The sequence below is a fragment of the Notolabrus celidotus genome, chromosome 1 (genome assembly GCF_009762535.1).
Source record: "Notolabrus celidotus isolate fNotCel1 chromosome 1, fNotCel1.pri, whole genome shotgun sequence".
NCBI lineage: Eukaryota > Metazoa > Chordata > Actinopteri > Labriformes > Labridae > Notolabrus > Notolabrus celidotus.
The window spans coordinates 4,301,276-4,324,544 of record NC_048272.1 but is presented as its reverse complement, the minus strand read 5'-3'; the positions used below and the strand labels follow the sequence as shown (position 1 = coordinate 4,324,544).

The 23,269-nt window shown below is 39.7% G+C and overlaps 2 protein-coding genes across 2 annotated transcripts; both read right to left on the bottom strand.

Moving 5' to 3' along the window:
- Window positions 1-112: 112 nt before the first annotated feature.
- On the bottom strand, window positions 113-8,004 carry uroc1 (urocanate hydratase 1). The gene is made up of 19 exons (XM_034687565.1): window positions 7,545-8,004; window positions 6,783-6,913; window positions 5,754-5,847; window positions 5,597-5,656; window positions 5,370-5,498; window positions 5,218-5,279; window positions 5,012-5,078; window positions 4,679-4,822; window positions 4,491-4,579; window positions 2,687-2,749; window positions 2,417-2,596; window positions 2,225-2,322; window positions 2,056-2,128; window positions 1,719-1,908; window positions 1,511-1,609; window positions 1,318-1,417; window positions 930-1,011; window positions 692-791; window positions 113-591 (listed from the first exon to the last, which is right to left on the bottom strand). The coding sequence occupies exons 1-19, from the start codon at window positions 7,668-7,670 to the stop codon at window positions 451-453; spliced, it is 2,028 nt and encodes a 675-aa protein (XP_034543456.1). The 5' UTR covers window positions 7,671-8,004; the 3' UTR covers window positions 113-450.
- Window positions 8,005-11,002: 2,998 nt separating this feature from the next.
- On the bottom strand, window positions 11,003-15,808 carry LOC117820075 (mitochondrial intermembrane space import and assembly protein 40-like). The gene is made up of 3 exons (XM_034693757.1): window positions 15,592-15,808; window positions 14,021-14,119; window positions 11,003-13,914 (listed from the first exon to the last, which is right to left on the bottom strand). Exons 1-3 carry the CDS (start codon window positions 15,611-15,613, stop codon window positions 13,559-13,561), a joined length of 477 nt encoding a protein of 158 aa, XP_034549648.1. The 5' UTR covers window positions 15,614-15,808; the 3' UTR covers window positions 11,003-13,558.
- Window positions 15,809-23,269: the final 7,461 nt, after the last annotated feature.

Genomic DNA, 23,269 nt, shown 5'->3' with positions numbered 1-23,269 from the left:
TTACTTTTCCTAAAAATATATATATATATATATTTTCTAACTGCGGAAACGGGCTTCCATATACAAGTTTGTTTTGTTGACATGATTGTAAAAAAAAATTGTAGAACCTCGATTCACACATGGCGCATATAAGCTTTATTATGCATCAATATTTTTTTCAGCATAACAAAATAAAGAAGATATTCCTGCAAATTAAACATTTTAAAACAGTATAAAAATATTGCATCCAACTTTGGGCTCTGTGTATTCATCGAAAATAACTAATGTGACACCACAGCAATAGCTCTTACAAAATTATCACTCATTTTTTCTTCTGGAAAACATCAGTGTATAATTTTAACAGCTGAATAAGACCTGTTTCAAACACTGCTGAATTGAGTACAGCTAAACGTTTTGTTCCACTGTGGCTAGTGGCTCTACGAAGACTGTTAACCTCTGCTGAAGTCTAGCTTAGCCCTGCAGGGCACGGTCCAGCACATGCTCATCCTGAACAGGAAATGGCATTGTGACCCGCAGCTGCCTGTTCTCCTCCATGGTGTGCTGGATGGTGTCGTAGGCATTGGAGTTCCCAGACCAGCAGCGACGGGCCACCTGCAGAACACAAGAACGGATTAGAGACAAAAACTATCATCGATAATTTGATCATTTTCAACATGTAATGCAGATCTATCATCTCTTTTCAATCTCTAACCCCATTGGAGACGTCCCAGTTGAGCATCAGTCTGGCTCGCTTTGCTGCCTCCTCTGAGCCATCCAACAGCAAACCAAAGCCTCCATTCATCACCTCGCCCCTGTAGGTAAAACAAAAAAACAAAGGAATATACACCTTGCCATGATGAAGAGGTACGTTTTTATTAAATAAAGGGCTTAATGCTGCAATAATATTAAACATCTCATCTGTTAAGCATTAACTGAAGGACCAGCCTTACCAGCCGACACCACCTCCATTGTGCAGAGCGACCCATGTAGCACCCCTGAATGCATCACCAACAAAGTTCTGGACAGCCATGTCTGTAGAGGAGGAATTGTAACCCATCAGTTTGACTTATTACAAAGTATTCCAGCGGTGATACTGCTTATATTGCTTTAAATTAATGAAGAGAGACTGGAAAAGCTACAAAAATACAATAAAAAATCAGGATTAGGACAATTTTGTAAATTAGTATTGCAGAACAGATTCTATAGTGATGCTTCCTTATTTTTCATCATCTGTCACAGTGTTATTGCTATTGCAGTTGACCAGTCTGCAGTATAAGACTGTCATAGTGAACAGCAGATTCAGTTTTCCTGGTTGTGTCCATCTGCAGAGTGTCATACCTGCACAGAAGGCAGATCCATCATAAACATTGGAGGTTTCTCTGAAGGGGCTGTCTGTACCACTAACATCATGATGGTCTCTGCTAATAACCACAGGAGCCTGAGCAACAGAAATGACATGAGACACGGCTTAGACTCCAGCAAACACTTGATATCATGCAGTCTGCGGTAAACGGACAAGTTATCCTCTTACTGAGACTCTTCCATCAGCGATTGCCTGGTTTATAGCCAGAGCAATGGAGACTCTTCCTTTCTGGTCAGAGTAGAGGATTCTTGCCTGGGATCCCACTACCTAAACAAAGAGCAGACACAAAGGAAGTAATCATTTTGCTGCAGCATCTTTATCATTTTTCATCATTAGAGAACAAATACAGGTGTTAGATGCCCAGGGAGTAGCAGACCATCTTGTGTTTTCCAGCCTCTCTGATCCAACGAATGTTGTCATCATACTGCTGTTTGATGCGATCAGTCACATTGGCACTTATTTCCTCCAGGACAGTGGCTGCAATGTTGTCTGTTGCAGCAAGATCTTGAGGGTCACTGGATGTGCAAACCCAGCGAAATGGGCCAAAGCCCAAAGAGAAAATATCACTGTGGCAAAGGCAGAGGAAGAGAGACTGCTTAAAATGTATTGCAACAATAAAAGATCTGATCACTGTCTATTGGTTTGCCCAACTGGACTTGAGAGGTTCTCACATACTTTCAATGCTGGATTTAATATATAAGAACATGTTTCACCCCATTATATGCTGGACATAAGAGGGGTAGCGAAATTCTGTGGCGCCTCCACCTACTTTTTCCACCTCAGCTCCTATAAAAACAAGAAATCTCTTTTAAGTTTGGACATACACTGAATTAGAATGATGATATCATCTGTGTGTTTTCGTCTAAGTGTTAAAATGCTGACCAGCTCTTTGGGCCTCCAGGAGAAATGCGTTGCCATAGTCCCAGAAGAACATACCAGCCTCTGAGAGCTGGTTAATGGCCTTAATGTGTCTTCGAAGGCTGTTATTAGATGAAAAACACATTTTAATTTCAATTCAATAGACCTTTATTTTGAAGAAAACATAGCTAAATCCATCTGTATGATCAACTTTACCTTTCTTGGACCATGGATCGAAAACGAATGGGATCAGTCACCATGAGCTGATTGGCCTGGCGGACGCTGAGCTGGACTGGGTAATATCCTCCATTAAATGGGTTATGTAGAGAGGTCTGATCTGAACCCAGATCCACCAGCAGCTTTCCCGTGTTCTCATACTCCAACATCAGCCTCTCCCTAGTCACAAAAATAAAAAACAAGATTGCAACAAAAAGGTGGTTCTAACACTGAAGCTGCTGACCTCAGAGAGTTTTCACCTCTTCTTACCATAGGTCTACAATGTTGCCATGGTAACCCAGACTAAGGGCAGTCTTGGAGCTTTTGGCCTCCCTGGAAAAAAACACAAATATTATAAGTTATATCTTTTAGCAGACAGGTGTTGTCATAGGTGACACTAGACTGTGTTTTATTTAGAAATAGGAGCCTTTTCCAGGAAATTCGAAGTGATGTTACATTTTTTTTTTCAATTGCGTAAACACGATTTTGAAAACAGGGCCTATTTTGTCAAAACACTACACATAATTCACACAAACACACACACAAATAGCAGAACACCTCAGAGCCCTTTCAAAATGAAACACTCTTGTAAAGACTATGGGCACTAATTTATCAAACCCATATTTTGTTACAGTGTGTTTCATATGACTGAATTCTGTTTGAACCAGTTACACACTGCTGTTGCTAACCTCAAACACTTTTAGCAATTCTACTTCTCAGTGATAAGAGTACTGTAAGTGCAAATATGCAATAAATTCACCAAAACTAAACCAATGCTGCAGACTGATGAAAATATCATTTATTTCTCTCTATATACCCAAATCAGTCAACATGTCAACATGGAGAATCATAACAAAACATGTCCCAGTTTTCATGCTACTACAGTAGTGTGCATAACACTGTAAGCTCAGCAAATATCAGACAAACATAAAGTACTGTATCCAGCACAGGTTACAACTACAGGAAAAAGAAAAAACAAATCTGAAAAAAAAAAGAAAATACAGTATGGAAAATACTAGACATTATCTCTTCGCCTAGCTGGATCTGGCCAGATCCAGAGAACTCTCCTTCTTCTGACTCCTTCCATTAAGGTTGAAGACAGGTGAACTCACCTGCTGCATTTTTATAGTGCTTAAACCTGATTGGTGTGTCTACAACTAAGCAATCATGTGTTTGTGCACCTGATGGCTGTGTTTAACCAATCGGCTCATAGGTGTGGTAATTTGACAGTCAGTGCTTTGGAATTGCAAGGAAGTGACATCCTGATATACTTCTGTGTCTAATGTATACAAGTGTGTTTAGTGTTTTAAAAATCACTGTGTATTGTTTTGCAAAAAGTTAGGCTGACATTGTGCTTATAGTGGTGCAGATCTGGGCCGATGTTTCGCTCCTTGAGTGTAAGGTTTTGATAATTGTGTAATACTTTCGATTTTAGTGTTTATGCAGTTGAAAAAAAACTGTAACATGCTGAACACAAGATGTCAAACTACCCCAGTAAGCAATGGCTGAATGTACAGTAGCCTACAATTACTGAGGTACTGTAAATAATTTGACTCTATTCAGTACTTATGCTATAACTCCTCTGTTCCTCTTTAAATAGTTAACTGAGAATACCAACGCTATTCCTTTGTCATTACTGATTTATGCTCTGAATAAAGACTTGAAATATAGTTTAATAACCATCCTGACTCTGTCAAAAGATGACAAAATCTTCAAGAAGTTTAGGAAGTAAACAGTAAAACAAAGACATTGCAAGGCACTTAGACACCTGACACCAGATTAAAAATACAGATGGGTGGATTATTGTAAAACTTTGGACAGGCAGGCTACCTGTATGTTTAAGTTTTCAGTATTTTAGCTAAGCTTAGCTAAGCTAATAGGTTTTTGTTTTAAGCTTCATTTTTACAGTACGCATATTTCTGTAAAGTGGTAGTTATTGTCATACCTAACTTTGCGCCAACAAGTATAGTATATTTCACAAATCGATGTTCTCCAAATTATATTATCTTCAATAAGGTCAACAGTGTATTTCTCACACCAGCAATATTCAACAATGAATGCTTTCACTTCTTACCTGATGCGTTTAATGCAGTGCTCAATGTTGCTTGTGACCTCCATCAGCCAGCCCTGCTCATGTCTCTTTCTAAGCGGAGCCTCGTCTACCTACAGACAACACATTACACAATCATATTCAATAACAGTCCTTTTATCTCGCACCTTTAGCAGTGAGTAACAACCGGAAATCAGAAGTAACAAGCTCACCTCTGCGATTACACCAATACAACCTGCAATGACGGCAGCTTTAGCCTGGGCTCCACTCATACCCCCCAGGCCAGAGGTCACAAAAACGCGCCCCCTCATGTCACTTGAGCCTAGATATCTCCGGCCTGCATTCAACACAGTCAGCTATACAGAAAAACACAAGAAAGCTTAAAAAACATGCTATGATTTACCTAAAACAGTGGCTCTCCTCAGATAGTTCAATTTAAAAAGTTTTACTGATACAAGAGGTGAAACTGTCAAGTATTTAACAATTAAAATTAAAAAGAATCAGAATTTTACAGGGAGTAGATATTGTTCCCTTAAATCACAAACCAAAGTGCCATGAACAATCCCTTGTGGTCCAATATAGCAGTAGCTGCCTGCTGTCATTTGACCATACCTGAAAACAAACAAGCAAAACACAAATAATTCATAGTGCCATCTGGACCTACTTAGATGTTAAATCAAGTACAGCTATCCTCCTGATAAAAACAGCAGAGAAACCACATAACAGTGTAAAAAGTATCTTCAAAACTTACATGGACACGCCAAGAGCAAACATCTTTTCATACTGCTCTTTGGAGGAGTAATTGGGAATGACCTGTGTGATGCAAAAAAAAGTCAGAACACAGGGATGGACGTGGGCTGAAAATCTTGTTCTTTTATTGTTTTCTTTGTCATGGGTTGTTACCATGCCGTTGGTGATGATAGCGCGAGGTGAAGAGGGCAGGCTAGGGAACAGGCCCATGGGATGACCACTATACATCACCAGTGTTTGTTCCTCGGTCATCTCACTCAAATAATGCATCACCAAGCAAAACTGAATCCAGACATACACAAATGGTACATTTTCATCTTCTCAGGCTAACATATCATAATAAAACCCATCAGATGAACGGAAGCAAACTCAGGGCTTACCTGGGCCCAGTTACTGAAAACCTGTCCGTTCCCTCCGTAGGTGACTAGCTCCTGGGGGAACTGAGGGAAAAAGAATCACCAAGCTGTCAGAGAACTAACACATCAAACAGACCACTTGAAAAAGATGTTTGGCCAGCTTTCATACAAGCTGTGTCACCTGAGCAACAGCAGGGTCCAGGTTGTTCATGATCATTAGCATGATGGAGGCTGCTTGACGTGTGCGGCATGGGTACTGATCTATGGGGTAGGCTCTGTTGAAACAGAAAGAACCTCACATAGCAGTCTTGAAATGAAGTAGTAAATTCAGTTTTCCTGGTAGTAGTAAAACAGGACTATGAACCATGTATTTATGAATGACTTCCTGTTTGGTGTTTGTAGTTGTTTCATCTGCTTTGCCTTGCTTTCCTTTCCATTCATATATGTTTTGATTCTGGTAATATGATCATTGTTTTGTTTTGTTTTGAACTCTGTAAAGCACTTTGAATTGCTCTATATCTAAATGGTGCTCAATAAATAAACTTGCTTTACAGTAATCATACCAAACATTCTCATTCTGTTAATGAAATGTATGACTCATTGCATATTTTTGCTTTATAAATGTGAAAAAAGGATGTTTCTGCTGCTTTCTATAAATAATGCTGCCTTAAACCTACCCATTAGCAGCTGTCACAGGCATTAAAAAAACACCAAGCAGAAATAATCAGTCTTATATGCAGGTAGTCTTTGCTTTTGTAGACCGAAAAGAGGCAGCAGTACTAATTCCAGTCTGTTATATTACCTGCTAATAACTCCTCACAGGGGATTTTATAGTAAAACCATAAAACTACTTCCCATATCTAATCAGAAAAGATACTGCAGCAAAACCACAAAATATGTTGTTTTGGATTTAAATATTTTTTAATGAATAGTGATTGTGTTTTCCCTTGGAGAAATAGCAACCCTGTATAAAAAATACCTGGCATTTATGTGATGAAGCGACGATTTGGATTGTCATTGATGTTATTAGGTAAAAACAACTCATCTTTTTTGCTACAGGTACTATCATGATCAACAATCACATGTGAAATATTCTGCCTTGTCATATACTTTTGTTTTAACCTAAAAGAACATATTTGAAAGTGTCATTGCTGTTAAAATATTTAAATTAACTGTGCACAATAAAAAGACCATCATGTGGTTCTCTCACCTCATGCGCATTGTAGGGCAGAAGCGATACATGTAGATGTGGCCGTACTGCCTCAGCTCTTGAGCAAATTCTGGTGCAAGCGTCGGGTGGTGGGAGGGGGGGAAATAACGCAGGGCATTTCTCAGCGCCAACTGCAGGAAGACACATTTACTGCATTTTAGTGACACACTCTGCAGTGCAAACCAATGGTTAAATAAAGCCATGTGGTAGATGAGTACCAGTAGATATTTTACACTTTCACCTACAATAACAGCAAGACCACTTATTTTGTCTCCTCAAATTATTTACTCCAGCCTGTACTCTGAGCTTGGGCAATTGGTTTAGGACCTGATGATCAAATTATCAAACATTTTCAGACAGCCCATGAGCCAACAAAGTGATGCAATAAGTCAGAGTACACAGCATGGCTTAATGACAGTGTCTCTCTTGCATCGGACATATTTAGTGACAGTTAAGCAACTGTCTGTCTACTAACTGATCCATTTTCAGTGCTTCTTTCTAAACCATTAGACATTTTAAATCATTTTAATCAAACTTTGGCTGAGTACACTGAAAAAGCAAAAGTTTGTAACAGTAAGATATCTTTTTACATTTCAGTACCCACAAAACAGAATTCAGTCACTTTTTGATTTAATAGTCACACCTTTATGGTCTGCAAAATACATTGAACCCCCCTCTAAGGAGCTATCATACTGAATAATGTACCTGGACTACTCATCAATGAATAGATTTTAAATGCACAGAAACTGTGTATTTCCTCACCCGTTCCTCCTCTGCTGTAAGGTTGGGGGTCCTGATGGGTGCGTGTGGCTGATTGGGATCTCTCCCCCTGTTAGTGGGCAGCGGGTCCAGGGGGAGACCACTGCACACCTCTTTTAAAGAAGACATCCTGTTGAATGTTTTCCTTCACACACTTGAGCACACACCTGGAGAAATCACACTGGAGACTGAAGACAGCTCCTACCCTCGCAGCTGTTCTTTGTGTCGAGAGAGATCGAGTACTGGTGAAGATCTAAAGCAGATCACCTTTCAGCTTTCTGTCTCATTGGCTTTTTGGTCATTTTTGCCCTTCACAGACAGCCAATAGTATGATGGGTGTTTGGTAATTATTGATCCCTGAGAGAGTTTGTAGTGGCACATGCTTCAGTAGACAAACACAGCAGTAGACCTCTGACCCCTGAAGCTGAGACATGTAACTTAAAAGTTAAACAAAAGTGCATTCCAGAACCTTTGACCAGGTCAACAAATATTACATGGAACAATGTTGTTTCCCTTTTAAAACATTTTCTGGCATAACATAGAGATTTATCACAAATTGGACATGCAGATCTATCCGTCTCTTAAACATCAAGTCTCATTCACCTGGAAACTGATGTGATTTTTGTAATCCAATATCATTACTGGGATTTAAATTCTTTTTTTTAAATCATTAACTTCTGTCACCAGTGGTGGTGTCCGTTGTCTCCTGAGCAGAGGGCTGGCGGTTCAATCCCACATTGTCAATATTGTGTGAATTGATGAAAAAGATTAGCTAATACTGATGGTCCCTTATTATGGCAAATTATGCTATGAGTTTATGAATGTGATGTGATTGGGAGAATGTGATGAGTGGTGTACAAAGTGCTCTAAGTAGCCAGAAAGACTGGAAAAGCTCACTTTAGCATAAAAAGTATGTGAACCCTTTGGAATTACCTGGATTTCTGCATAAATTGGTCATAAAATGTGCTCTGATCTACATCTAAGTCCCAACAATAGACAAACACAGTCTGCTTAAACTAATACCACAAAAAAAATATATGTTTTCATGTTTTTATTGACCACACCATGTAAACATTCACAATGCAGGGTGGAAAAAGTATGTGAACCCCTAGGCTAATTACTTCTCTAATAGCTAATTTGAGTCTGAAGTCTGCCTACCTGGTGTCCAATCAATAAGAGATTGGTGGTGTTGGTTAAAGCTGCCCTGCACTATAAAAAACACATACCAGTTTTGAGTTCGCTATTTTCAAAAAGCATTGCCTGATGTGAACCATACCTTGCACAAAAGAGCTCTCAGAATACCTACAATTAAGAATTGTTGACTTGCATAAAGCTGGATAGGTTTACATGAGTATCTCTAAAAGCCTTGATCATCTTCTACAGTAAGACAAATTTTCTATAAATGGAGACAGTTCAGCACTGTTGCCGCTCTCCCTAGGGGTGGCTGTCCTGTAAAGATGACTGCAAGAGCACAGAATGCCCTATGAGGTGAAGAAGAATCCTAGAGTGTTAGATAAAGACTTACAGAAATCTCTGGCACATGCTAACATCTCTGTTGACGAATCTACAATACGTTAAACACTGAAAGGAATGGGATTCATGGGAGGACGCCTAGGAGGAAGCCACTGCTGTCCAAAACAATTATTGCTGCACGTTTGAGGTTTGCAAAAGATCACCTGGATGTTCCAAAGCACTACTGGCAAAATATTCTGTGGACAGATGAAACCAAAGTTGAGTTACTTAAAAGGAACACACAACACTATGTGTTAAGAAATAAAGGCACAGCACACCAATATCACAACTCCATCCCAACTGTGAAGGATGGTGGAGGGGGCATCATGGTTTGGGGCTGCTTTGCTGCCTCAGGGCTTGGACAGATTGCTATCATCGATTGAAAATGAATTCCCAAGTTTATCAAGACATTTTGCAGGAGAACTTAAGGCCATGGACCTGACTGAAAACCAAAGGGGACAGGGCGTTTTCAGTCAGGGCTCCTAGGAACAGCCTGCCAAAGGAGATCAGACTTGCAGAGTCAGTCCTTTGTTTTATGTCATTACTCAAGACACATTTTTACAGGAAAGCTTTTATTATGTGATTTTATTTAATTTTAGCTCTGATTTTAAGGGCCTGTTTTTTTTTAAGTTTGTAGTATTTTTAAGCTTGTTTTTATTGCCCACTGTAAAGCACTTTGTTACTTGTATTGAAAAGTGCTATATAAATAAAGTATATTATTATTATTATTATTATCAATTGATGCTCAACAGAAGATGGGTGATGCAACAGGACAATGACCCAAAGCACCCAACCAACATCAGAATGGCTTCAACAGATGAAAATACACCTTCTGGAGTGGCTCTGTCAGATTTTGGCCTCAACCCGATTGATCTGCTGTGGCATGACCTCAAGAGAGCGATTCACACCAGACATCCCAAGAATATTGCTGAACTAGTTTTGTAAAGAGTAATGGTCCAAAATTCCTCCTGACCATTGTACAGGTCTGATCTGCATCTACAGAAAACGTTTGGTTGAGGTTTTTGCTGCCAAAAAAGGGTCCACCAGTTATTAAACCCAAGGGTTCACACACTTTTTCCACCCTGGAAAGGTTTACATGGTGTGGTCAATAAAATCATGAAGACATATATATTTTTTGTGGTATTAGTTTAAGCAGACTGTGTTTGTCTATTGTTGGGACTTAGATGTAGATCAGAGCATTTTATGACCAATTTATGCAGAAATCCAGGTAATTCCAAAGGGTTCACGTACTTTTTCTTGCAACTGTACATAATTCTGTTCAACCTATTTGTCAGCAAGCTTAAAATGGTCAATAGTTTGCACCTAAGTAATGAACAAAATAACTGTTACAGATGGAGGTAGTCTCAGACCTCAAGGGCTCCTAACGAGCCCATTATTAAGAGCACCTGCCCTCATTGCACCCAGCTTGAGCTTATCAGCCTGGCTGCTCAATAAAAGGAGCTCCTTTCCCTCAGTTAGGTGTGTGCAACAGAGAAGACAACACCTTCAGTTGTTTTCGCTGGGTTTGGTTTGAAGAGTGTGTTGAGAGAGTGTGTATGTTTGTAGATGTGTTGTGGAGGGAAGGAGGGTGACAAAAGGATAATCAAAAAGAGGATTGATCTCTCAGGAGAGTTTTTTTCAGATTACAGTTGGTTTAGGCCTGTTCCTTAGTTTGTCTACTCTTTGTAGTAGAATTAGTGGGTGACTGTGGAGCTTTACATCTCTACTCCACCTTTTAGACCCCAAAGGCCTTACATTTGTTTGTATTTGAGGGTTATTAGTTTCTTTCTGTTAGTGTCCCTGTCCATGACCTCTGACCATCATGTCATGCAGCTTGCAGACATGTAACAATAACCAAGTGACTAATTATAACTGTTAAACTATTGAATGTGATCTAATGATCACATCACTCTTTATTTAATTGTTGACAAACAACAAAAGTTCCTAACAAGGATCAAAAACATATTTTATTATAAAACTTTCAAGAATATTCACTCAAAGTCACTTCAACCAGTCAAGTGTTAAACATAAAGTAACCTTTTAAGTTCAGTTGAGGTAAATGTGTTGAGTCTTGTAATAAGTTAGCAGATAAAATGTAGTCACACAGGGCAGACAGCAACAGTGAAAACACATCATACAAGATCCCACATTAAAAGGTTCTTTTTTTCAGTTCATTCTTCACAATTTTGTAAATTTAAGAATTCACTGGTAACATTGTCAACATACACTTTGAGTTAAAGTTTCATATTAAAATAAATAAACAAATGATGCATGTTTTAAGTGATCTATTTTAACAGTGTTAAACAGATCATTGAATAAAAAAGAGAATTGTAATTAAAAAAACATGTTTTATGGTTCATTTCAGCACAATTAAGTAGATCTGTCACTCTTGAGAAATTGAAAAAGTACATGTCAGTGTGTTTACCCTGCTTGGTCCTCTAAGCTATTGACTGAATTAAAACAACCTTTGATTCTTTGGTGTAAACCCAAAGGCAGTATTAAATTTAAACCCTCTGGGGCGATATATTTTTCTTTAACATTAAACAAGCTTTGCTTACTATTCACTATACAAGGTTTAAAGTCCAACTGAAGTTTAATGTCCTCTTTTTCAGCAAGGGCCCTGTCACACCTTGATGATTTAGCCAGCGTTTTCCCAACGTACGCGCTGACACGCTGAATTATCAATGTTTTATTTTTATTTTGGGCATATAGATAGCATATTCATAACTGATGCCCAACTATAGTCCACTTGTGCAAAGCGTGCTGCAGCTTAATAATGCAGACAAAGTGTATAAAAAGGCTGCCGCTTGTTAATGACAGTGTATAAGTTTTGAAATTAGATGCACTTGCTTTGGTGACTTAAGTACTTGTGTTATCAAAAACTATGCGACCTCTCTTTGTAAGAACATGATGAGCAGTGGAGAGTGTCAGAGGAGGGAAACCAGCAGGAACACAGCCTCTGGTCTTTACAAGAAGTTACACTTAACATTTTGAACTTCATTTAATTCAACAACAGCAGCTTTATCGTTGAACACCACCAGACTCCGACATGCTTGCTTCAGTTGCTGTTTCAGAGCCTCTGCTATTTGACACTGACTGAGGGCTCCAAGCACGGTTAACCGAATACTTTCCGCTTTCTTTAAAACAGGGACAGAAAAATCTGAAGGCCATCTGTCATTTTGATTGACAGCAAGACTGTGGTCAGCCTGGAAGACTTTGTGAATGGGCCAGGTGAGGCAGAGAAAAAATATTCCCATCAGAGCATCTGAGCATCAACTCTGACCTGGACACCGTACTCAATGCATCTCACTATCCGGGTGCTAACAGCGCATTGATGAGTTATGGACAGGAGGCTTTGGAGTGGTCTGTGACCATTACGGGTCACAGACCAGTGCAGCTGAACCAGTGGTGCAGAAGGAGCACATGCTGTGGGATTTCCTCCCGCTGAAGCGAGTGCTTGTGGGATCAGGAAACCCCTCGTTCAGAGAGTCTTGTCGATTTCTGATCACTTCACTTGGAGAAATGTTCCCTGATTTCAAAACTTTGGCTGAAGTTACTATGACATATACCAGCGTGCTTCAGCTTGCTCTTAACTTCAACAAAACTTACTTATAACTTATGCAACGTACGCCAGCGTACTCGCCAATCTTTTTATACGCATACACTGGCTAAATCGTCAAGGTATGACTGGGCCTTAAACAACATGTTCAACATTCCTCTCTGAGAACAAAACAAAAGCCAAACCTGGATTAAGGGCTTTATGACTATTTGCATAATGCAGTAAACCTATGTGGTCCTGCTTAATTCTCCTCCCGACCTAAATTACAAACATGAACTCAATTCTCGTCTTAAGCCTCAGCTGAAACATCTACTGAGGAAAAGCACACTGCTATTGTCAGTTTGCAGGCTATTTTCTTTTTCTACTTAGTCACCTGTTCTCACGTCAAACACTCAGTCTGACCTTGGAAGTCTATATGACACAGACACCTCTGCCCCTTAGACTATATAGTTTTTATACTTACTGTAAATTAAAAATAAAAATATGTTTAAGTGATTTTGACGACAAAATGGCTAAAAATGGGCGGCAGTAGCTCAGTCCATAGGGACTTGGGATTTGACTTGGGAACCGAAGGATCGCCGGTTCGAGTCCCAGTATGGACAAAGTTTTGCAAGTGGACTGGTGGATGGAGAGGTGCTGGTTCACTTGCATGGGCACTGCCGAGCTGCCCTTTAGCAAGACACCAAACCCCCAACTGCTTGGGGTGCGCTGGTTGATGGCAGCATCCTCACTCTGACATCTCTCCCTAAGTGCATGTTCACTGCATGTGTGTGCATTGTATGTATATACCAAAAAAAAAAACTGCGTGTAGCATGACTGAAAAATAACACGAGTGAAAAAATTGAATTTCCCACTGGGGATTAATAAAGTACGTTCTTCTTCTTCTAAATGTAATTTCAGTTGGACTTTAGAACCCTGTTGCCAGCATTCTTTTAAGAGCACATTATTAACTTTCCACTGAATTCTCTGTGTTGGGTTGTGTGATGTTAGAGTCTTTCTCAGTGACCGATGTCGAGTTTACACCTGATGTTTCCACAGATGCAGAGTCTTCTGAGGTTTGGACTGTTTCTGATGTTTGCTGTTTTGGCTCCTTCTCGTCTTCCTGTGGATAAAGTTCAGGGTAACGCTGCATACACTCCTGCATGGACCTGAACTGCTCCAAGCACTCCGATCCCTTCACCTCCTCCTTACTATAGTGGAAACAGGAGAAGGCCCCCTTAAATTCAGTTCCACAGGGACCACTGGCCATCCCCCCCAGGCATGGGCAGTTCCAGTTGATTTCCCCACTGGGAAGAATCAGACCTGAAATGAGAAATTACGTATAAGTTAATATGCAGTTAATAAAGTAACAGGAAGTACACCTGAGCTCCAGGCATTAGGTTCCCATTGAGGGTTAAATGCTCCTCACCTCGCTCCTCGTATGGGTCATTTGGATCTTCCTCTACAAGTTCAGCATTGCTGGGTGTCGCATGATCCTCTTTGGTTACAAAGATGATTTGATCTTTACCTAGAGTGTAAAATGTTAAAAGTGAAGACATACAAAACATCAGTGACAAGTCCAATGGCACCTAAATTAACACAGAGGCTTTTTCAGGACATCTGCAGTTAATATTTTTGGAGAATATTGGCTTTGACATTTATGTTGGCTGAAAAAGTGACACAAAAGGAGATGGGGTGATTGAGAAACAGTGTGAGACGAGCTTGGACATTTTTTTTTTTAAGCTACAAAGGTACCTTACCTTGTTTGAAGTGTTGAAAACATATTTTATAACACACTTGATTGCCACATTTGTTAAAGTTGTTAAATAATTGTAATGGGTTACAGGAGGAATGTTCCCCTTTCAAGTCAGGATTCTTGGTACTCTTAAAATGCTAGCACTTAAATAAAGTATGTGTACCTCACAGTGTGCTTTGATAGCAATTAAATAAATCCCCTTACCATTGCATATGGAAATGTCCAAAGATAAAGGAGTTTTGGGATGAAGTCGGACGTGTAATGCAGGAGTTTTTATCCTTTCAATTAGCTGTAGAACCAAAGTTTGTTCTTCTTGGTATCTACCCAAAAGGACATAATATGACCCGAAGGGAACAAGTCTTTGTAGACCTCTGCATATTACAGGCTAAAAGAACAATAGCATTAACATGGAAAAACAGTGGTAGGCCGAATATTACACGGTGGTTTAATGAAATGTCTTTGTGCTTGACTCTGTAAAAGATAACATATACACTTAAGGACAAACAAGGGTTATTGACGGTGTCTGGGGCCTTTTTATTATTTTTCTTAAAGATAAGGATTTGTCACACATATTGAACTAGGCTGGGAAAGAGTTGGCAATGTCTGTAATATTGGTCGTTTTTGCAGAAACTGTTTTCGGACAGAATATTTGTGATAAACAAATCATCTCTGGCAATGTACTCCCTTTGGTTATCTTTAGTTAATACAGACCATAATAATGTTGTAACATTTTGTAATTAAGGGTTTTTTTTTGGGTTTTTTTTGTTTATTTGTTTTTTTTAATTTTATATATGCGTATATATGTGCATGTGAATGTATATATATTTTTTATTATTTTTTTCCTTAGAATTTCTTTAATTGTAATTGTGTCTTTGGAAATGTTTAAAAAACTCAAACATATTGGTTAAAAATACATAAATAAATAAACAAATCCTTGACATCCATTTATGACTCAATGTGACTTTCTCTGAAATGCACCTTAAGGTGAGCCATTGTAGGATCATTGCTACATATGTCACTATGTATGCTGTTCAAGGTTACTACTCTGTTGTTATTGTTAGCTTACAGCCCTGTAAACTACAACACTCGAGGTAACTACATGTGATAACAGTGGCAATTGTTTTCCCTCAGTAAGACATTTGTTTACACATTTTTAAGAACAGGGTTTTACACCAACATTCATTTTTGATTCACACTATGATCAACTTCAGATTTAGCTTTAGCAGGCTAGCAAAGATGCTTACCTTCCTGTCTGACCGAGCTCATTTCTTCAGCTTGATCAAGTCAGATTCTTCGTGACGATGTACAACTTCGAGGAGCGAGCACGACTCTGATTATTAACTGAACACATGTACATAATCAAAGAAATGTGTCCAGCACCATCAGCATGTTTCACAACTACCCTCGCTTCTTCTTCTGCTGTTGTTTTCCGGTAGCACAGACGCTCCTGCGCCGCCCAGTGCCACACTGCAGTAAATGCTTCTTCTTCTTCTTCTTCTTCTTCTTCTTCTTCTTCTTCTTCTTCTTCTTCTTCTTCTTCTTCTTCTTCTTCTTCTTCTTCTTCTTCTTCTTCTTCTTCTTCTTCTGCTTCTTCTTCTTCTTCTTCTTCTTCTTCTTCTTCTTCTTCTTCTGCTTCTGCTTCTGCTTCTTCTTCTTCTTCTTCTTCTTCTTCTTCTTCTTCTTCTAATTGGACCTCTTCTCCTTCTTCCTTTTTTTCTTCTTCTTCGGGCAAGACCTATGGGTAAGACATAACCCACAAATTCATACAATACATTATATATATTCACAACACTTTACACTCACCACATATACATTAATCACACACCATATTCATTTCATATTATATTCATCACGTACATATCAACCACATATTACATATATTACATATTCTATACGCATTAATGAAGGATTACCTGTACAGCATAACTCAATGTCCTCACCCGATGAGGCACGATCACAAAACCCCCACCCAAAATCAAACACCTGGGGATGGTGCCTCCCTCAGGCTGTGACAGGCAGACACAGACTCTCTCTCTCTCTCTCTCTCTCTCTCTCTGTCTCTGTCTCTGTCTCTCTCTCTCTCTCTATGATTAGGGTTTGGGTTATGATTAGGGTAGGGTTGTGATTAGGGTTAGGATTATGATTAGGGTTAGGGTTATGATTTGGGTTAGGATTATGATTAGGGTAGGTTTATGATTAGGGTTATGATTAGGGTTAGGATTATGATTAGGGTTAGGGTTATGATTTGGGTTAGGATTATGATTAGGGTAGGTTTATGATTAGGGTTGTGATTAGGGTTAGGGTTATGATTAGGGTAGGGTTATGATTAGGGTTAGGGTTATGATAAGGGTAGGGTTATGATTAGGGTTAGGGTTGTGATTGGGTTTAGGGTTAGGGTTAGGGTTGGGGTTTATGATTAGGGTTAGGGTTATGATTAGGGTAGGGTTATGATTAGGGTTAGGGTTATGATTAGGGTTAGGGTTATGATTAGGGTAGGGTTATGATTAGGGTAGGGTTATGATTAGGGTGGGGTTATGATTAGGGTAGGGTTGTAATTAGGGTTAGGGTTATGATTAGGGTAGGGTTGTGGTTAGGTTATGATTAGGGTTAGGGTTATGATTAGGGTGGGGTTATGATTAGGGTAGGGTTATGATTAGGGTAGGGTTGTGGTTAGGTTATGATTAGGGTGGGGTTATGATTAGGGTTAGGGTTGTGATTAGGGTAGGGTTATGATTAGGGTAGGGTTATGATTAGGGTTAGGGTTATGATTAGGGTTAGGGTTGTGATTAGGGTAGGGTTGTGATTAGGGTAGGGTTATGATTGGGGTTAGGGTTATGATTAGGGTAGGGTTGTGATTAGGGTAGGGTTGTGATTAGGGTAGGGTTATGATTAGGGTAGGGTTATGATTAGGGTTAGGGTTATGATTAGGGTTAGGGTTGTGATTAGGGTAGGGTTGTGATTAGGGTAGGGTTATGATTGGGGTTAGGGTTATGATTAGGGTAGGGTTGTGATTAGGGTAGGGTTGTGATTAGGGTAGGGTTATGATTAGGGTTAGGGTTATGATTAGGGTTAGGGTTGTGATTAGGGTAGGGTTATGATTAGGGTAGGGTTATGATTAGGGTTAGGGTTATGATTAGGGTTAGGGTTGTGATTAGGGTAGGGTTGTGATTAGGGTAGGGTTGTGATTAGGGTAGGGTTATGATTAGGGTAGGGTTATGATTAGGGTTAGGGTTATGATTAGGGTTAGGGTTGTGATTAGGGTAGGGTTGTGATTAGGGTAGGGTTGTGATTAGGGTAGGGTTGTGATTAGGGTAGGGTTGTGATTAGGGTAGGGTTATGATTAGGGTGGGTTTAGGGTTAGGGTTAGGGTTGGGGTTATGATTAGGGTTAGGGTTTGGGTTAGGATTGTGATTGGGTTTAGGGTTAGTGTTGTGATTAGGGTTAGGGTTAGGGTTGGGGTTATGATTAGGGTTAGGGTAAGGATTAGGGGTGACGTCACGGATACTACGTCCATATTTTATATAGTCTATGGTTAAACCCCATGATGCGAAATATACCAGACTTTTCCATCCTGCTGTGCTTCTGAAACTTTGACTGCATTTCCCATTTCCAACATGTCTGTGATGCCGTCAGAATATACTTTGTGAAAGCATAGAATGTATAAAATATGGACGTAGTATCCGTGACGTCACCCATCTGTTTCTGAAAAGCTGTTTTGAGACCAATCGTCGGCAGCAGCCATATTGCTTCTGTCGAGCCAGTGTGACTTAAAGAGGGGGAGTTTGAGCCTCCTAGCCAACAGCTGCATTGTTCCCACAGGCAGCTGTGCCTCTCATTGGAAGACTTGTAATCTCAATATCTTCTTAATTGCCTCATTAGAAAAAAATTCACCACTCTCACAGTTTGAGCTGATAGAGAAATTAGCTATCCAGACTACACTTGTCTTTTATAGCAGGCTGTAAACATGTTTATTTCTGCTGTAAAGATCATCTTTTTCCCATTAATGTGTATGGGACTTCCAGTACTTCCAGAGCCAGCCTCAAGGGGATCCTCGATGAACTGCAGCTTTTAACACTTCCGCATTGGACTCTTATTTTTAGACTGGAGGGTGCCGCTTGTGTGAAAGTCATGATTCCTGCTGAGCTTTTTCTTGACGGTGAGTGCACGCTGGACTGCTGTGTCCCTATTGTTAAGCATCCTTATCACTGAGTCTTTTGTTGGCAACTTAATGTATTAGTGTCCCCCCTAATTATGCACAGGATTTGATACTTTGTCCATGAACTTTTTTGACTACGACTGACATTTCCAATTTCTAATACAGAAACGTTCAGGAAAACACACATTGTACTGTTGCACAAGCATCCTCTCTTGACTGATATTCGTTTCACAGAAATGGTTTGCTGCAACATCCTCTTGTCCTCTGATAGGCCCATTCACAGTCCATCCCAGAATTGTTTTGACAGCATATGGTGAATTGTCTTTGCTGTGAATTACTCTCCAAGGCTCAAAAACTTCAGGAACATCATAACCAACCCCACATCAGCACTAATGTGTGGCAGCTTCATTTTTTAAGATATGACCTTTTATCAATACCTTTCTGGAGGGTGCTATTTTTCCTTCCAACTGGAAGGCTCATTTAAGTGAAAATCTTTTGAAGTGTGACATTTTTATTATAATTTTTTCCACTGACTTCCAGGTTTCTTACACAACAGCCTTTTACTTGTTTGGTTGCATTCATAGTGCTTAAAACAATCTGTTCCCTTGCCATGAAGGTTAAGCTGCTTTGCCAGTGCATCAGTACAAAATGTTCCTGAGCTCCCAGGATCCATAAATGCATAACTTTCCACCATTTTTTTTCCTCTTCTTGATTTGACACAAACTGGAAGAATAGACAGGATGCAGTTGTCCCCAGCCCCAGTAGGGGGAGCTGTTACATGACTGTGGCTTATAAGCACACTTAAAACTTTCTGATGACACACAGTGTTTTCTGTTAGACAACTTGTGTTTGTTTGTTTGGAAACATTTTCATTTTTATACATGTGCAACAAGCTAGGATGTTTCTGGGAAAACACTTGGCAGGTCAATCTCCTTTGTCTTTGCTTAGACGTCCTTTTAGTAAATACTCAAAACATATGCCATTCTTTCTTAAAATCTCCAATTTTTCTTTGTGGGGTTTCTCTGTCATTTGGTAACACTCTGCCATGATATGGGTCTTTCTGCAATAAAGACATGGTCTAGTGAAGACAGTGCTGTTGCACTGGCTTCATTCTTTACAGTTTCATTTTTCTCTTCATCACACAAAGACACATTAGTTGAACTTTCTTTGTCATCTTCATCATAATAGGCATTCTTCTATCCCTTCCTTCACTTGCAGCTCCCTGCAGGTCTCCAAAGAGGGGGTCATTCATCATTCTCTCCTCTTTGCATGTAATGTATAAGATCCACAAATCTTACTTGTGTTTGTTTTCTTCCCTTAACAAAGGCCAAAGCTCTCCACTTTTCTCTCATTTTGTATGACACTTTTGAGACAACAACCCTCATGTTAGCTGGATTGTTTAACTCATCCATATAATCCACATCCTCCAAAGTGTTGCTGCAGTCCATCCATCCATCCATTATCTTGACCACATATCCCGTTAGGGGTCAGGGGGGGCTGGAGCCTATCCCAACGGCAGGCAGGGTACACCCTGGACAGGTCGCCAACCTATCACAGGGCAAACACAGAGAGACCTGGTAAGCATGTTTTTTGGCTGTGGGAGGAAGCTGGAGTACCCGAAGAGAACCCATGCATGCACGGGGAGAACATGCAAACTCCACACGGGGATTCAAACCAGGAACCTTCTAGCTGTGAGGCAACAGCGCTACCCACTGCACCACCATGCACGTGTTGCTGCAGTTTACAATAATAAACTACATTCTCTGATTTAATTTGCAGCCACTTAAATAGCTTATCCATTAAAGCTGTTACAATTTTAACAGGGTTTCCATAGTGGTCCTACAGTAGGCACACTGGCTCTCTATTGCGAGGACCAAAGGGCATATGTTGGCAACTTTTAATCAGATCATGTGGCTCCCCTCTTATGAATGGCTCCAAAAAGAAAAGCTTGTCTGCATTATTGTCAGTTTTGGAGTCCACAACATGTTGAAAGGCCTTCATGAAGGATCTAAAACACATCACCTTGTGACAAACAAGCTGACTGCTGATGTTTGACAAGCATCTCAGTGATGTTAGTTTGACATTTCTTGACATTATAGAGCTAACTTTCTTGATCTGCTGATTGTTTGGGAACTGTATTATGACCCTCAGACTCATGGCCTGTGTACCTTTGGTCTGGCTCCTAATGATGGTACAGGGGGCTGAGTGTGAATCACATTAATAGGACTTGATTCTTTTCAGGAGGTTGACACCTTTTTGTGTGTATAATATTCATTCATTCCATCATCACATTCAGAAATGTAATGTTCTTCATACACCTTTAGTTTTGCATTTGTCATGCTAAAGCTGTTTGAATCTTAAACTCCTTCTCAGCCATGAGCTGTGCCCTCTAGTGCCAAGGCCTGTCTTTGCCCAAAGCTGCTTCCAAAGTTGAGGCGCACGGACAATGATCATGATGCGCTAGAGTGCGCACTGAAAAGTTGATTTCGAAACATTTCAAGTGCTGTCGAGACAAGATATCCTGCCCGGCTCTGTTGGAGCCTTTTCCATTCGTTTGTTAATCATTGCACCACATATGAATTTTTGTGTGAATTCTTCAAACCTTTCTCACTTGGGTTGAAACCAGTGATCCCGATCGGCACTTTGCTCCTCCTTATTTAAGTGTTGCAGGACGAGTGATTGAGTTTCTTGAACGTCTCCAACAGTGCATTGAATTCCTTCATTTTTGATTTGACTTCTTGGTTATTAGAGTCATTTCCTTTCAAGTCCTCCATTTGATTAGATTTCAAGGTGAGTTGCAGTAACTTTACTCTCCTTGCAGTGATATCCCATTGCACCTTCCCATCCATGTTCATGTCTGCGAGCACGACGTCACCAGTGCTATCTACTGTCATGTTACAATGTGTTTAAGTGGGTCAACAATTAAGCCCCAGATGCATACAAGGGAGTCACAGGGTGATTTCAATCATCAGGCATGAAACACATCCTTGATCCTATATTCCACGTTGCACAACACTCTGATTCATTCACTCATCCTTTGTTATGATCAGCTGATGCAGAAGCCTCAATAATGGCTTTCATTCATTTGGCAGGATTACATGCACTTGTCAACATTTTCTCAAGTAGTTTCTTGACTTTTATGTTGTGGCAAATTTCTTAGTTTAGTTTTAAAATGTCACTTGGATAGTTGAAGCTGATCAGCATCTGTTGATAAAAAATAATCATTCCAATCACGGGTCCGCTTTTCATTCCCTGTTTATTCCAGGAGTTGAAACTTCTTCAACTAAAAACAACTCAAACAGGCTTAATGTAGGTCACAGTCAAGAAACATTCCTCATCACAGCAGCCCTGATGAATGAAACACTTACATCACAATCTGGATGACCTGCACTTTTTGAACTACTACAAAAAGTGGTGAAATGAAAAGACCCAATGAAGCAAGCACTGCCAAGCAGCTCTGTGGTGTTGTTTATCTGACTGCTGCCTTTTAATGCAAGGATCCTGGACTTAACATGGTACATGGAAATAAAAAACGTACCTCACTGTAGCCTGAGCTGTAGTTTTGAAGTACAATATCCAAATGGTGGAATAAAAAGACCCTTCAAAAGCAAGGACATCCAAGCAATCCTGTGGTGTTGTAGATATAACTGTTACCTCTCAATCTGATGGTTCTGGGTTCAAATCCCACTATTGGCTTTAATTGAGAGATGGTGATGAAACAGTTCAGCTATGCTTTTAAACTTCTACAACAAAACGGTGGAATGAAAAGACCTAAGAAAGCAAACAGTGCTAAGTGGCCCTGTAGTGTGGTTGACAGGGCTGCTGCCTTTCAGTCTGATGGTTCTGGGTTCAAGTACAGTGTAGGGAAAGTAGAAGGTTGAAGCAGAGAGAATGGAAGGAGGAGGAAGGGACTGAAGAAGGATGAGGCAGGAAAGTTATTTGAGGGTGATGGTTTACAACTTTTTTCCAAACATGCTCACAGCTGTTTATCAGCTCACATTTGCTCATCAATTTAAAGTGCAAACTCTTTCATCAATATTTATATAATTCATAAATCTTTTTTTTTTTTCTTTTCATGGCTCCTTTTACTTTTAGCAAGAGATTTGCTCATTTCCGTCCTCTGAAAAATGTGCGAAAATTAAACAAACAGAGCTTTAGGAACCAATGGGTGATGTCAAAAAGAGTACACCAATGTATTATAGAACTTATGTTGTCCATCATGGGCAGAGTGAATTGCCTCAATAGGGCTCTCCAGCAGTACATCTCCAGGGACAATTTCTCCTCAATAGTTTATGTTTATACTTTTCCTCTTTTATTCACTGTACAAGAATGGGTGCTGGACTATGAGTCCAAACCACCTGTAGTGTGTGTTCATGATGTCAATCACACACTACAGGTGATTATATCCCAAATATTCATTATGCACCACATATTGATTTATCTCCTGCCGAAGTAGTTCTCCTGTTGGTTTAGAAAATGTATTGTGATGTAAATGTTGTGCTTTGAGTTATTTTAGATAACCATGGAAGCTTCTATCACACTCTAAAAACATCTTTATCAAACTATAAATATATGAGAATACCTTATGGTAATATATGAAAAGTGTTTTAAGTTGGATTGAAATATAATCTGTATTTATCATGATGACAGTTTATCTTTAAGTGCAAGATGATTAATTGGTAGGATGTCAATTAAAGGCAGGGCGTGATGGTTTGCAGGTCATTTGGACTCTTTATTTAACTGAAAGTGGTGTAGGGAAGCATGTG

What these genes read in the sequence shown, in the direction of transcription:
- uroc1 (XM_034687565.1), bottom strand. Translation starts at nt 7,670, where the DNA reads ATGTCTTCTTTAAAAGAGGTGTGCAGTGGTCTCCCCCTGGACCCGCTG. An exon ending in TTTTCAGTAACTGGGCCCAG is followed by an intron (nt 5,499 to 5,596) that starts GTAAGCCCTGAG and finishes GTCTGGATTCAG; the next exon opens with TTTTGCTTGGTGATGCATTA. An exon ending in TATGTCCAGCATATAATGGG is followed by an intron (nt 1,909 to 2,055) that starts GTGAAACATGTT and finishes CCTTTGCCACAG; the next exon opens with TGATATTTTCTCTTTGGGCT.
- LOC117820075 (XM_034693757.1), bottom strand. Translation starts at nt 15,613, where the DNA reads ATGAGCTCGGTCAGACAGGAAG. An exon ending in GAGCTCGGTCAGACAGGAAG is followed by an intron (nt 14,120 to 15,591) that starts GTAAGCATCTTT and finishes TTTACACTCTAG; the next exon opens with GTAAAGATCAAATCATCTTT. An exon ending in TGACCCATACGAGGAGCGAG is followed by an intron (nt 13,915 to 14,020) that starts GTGAGGAGCATT and finishes TTCTCATTTCAG; the next exon opens with GTCTGATTCTTCCCAGTGGG.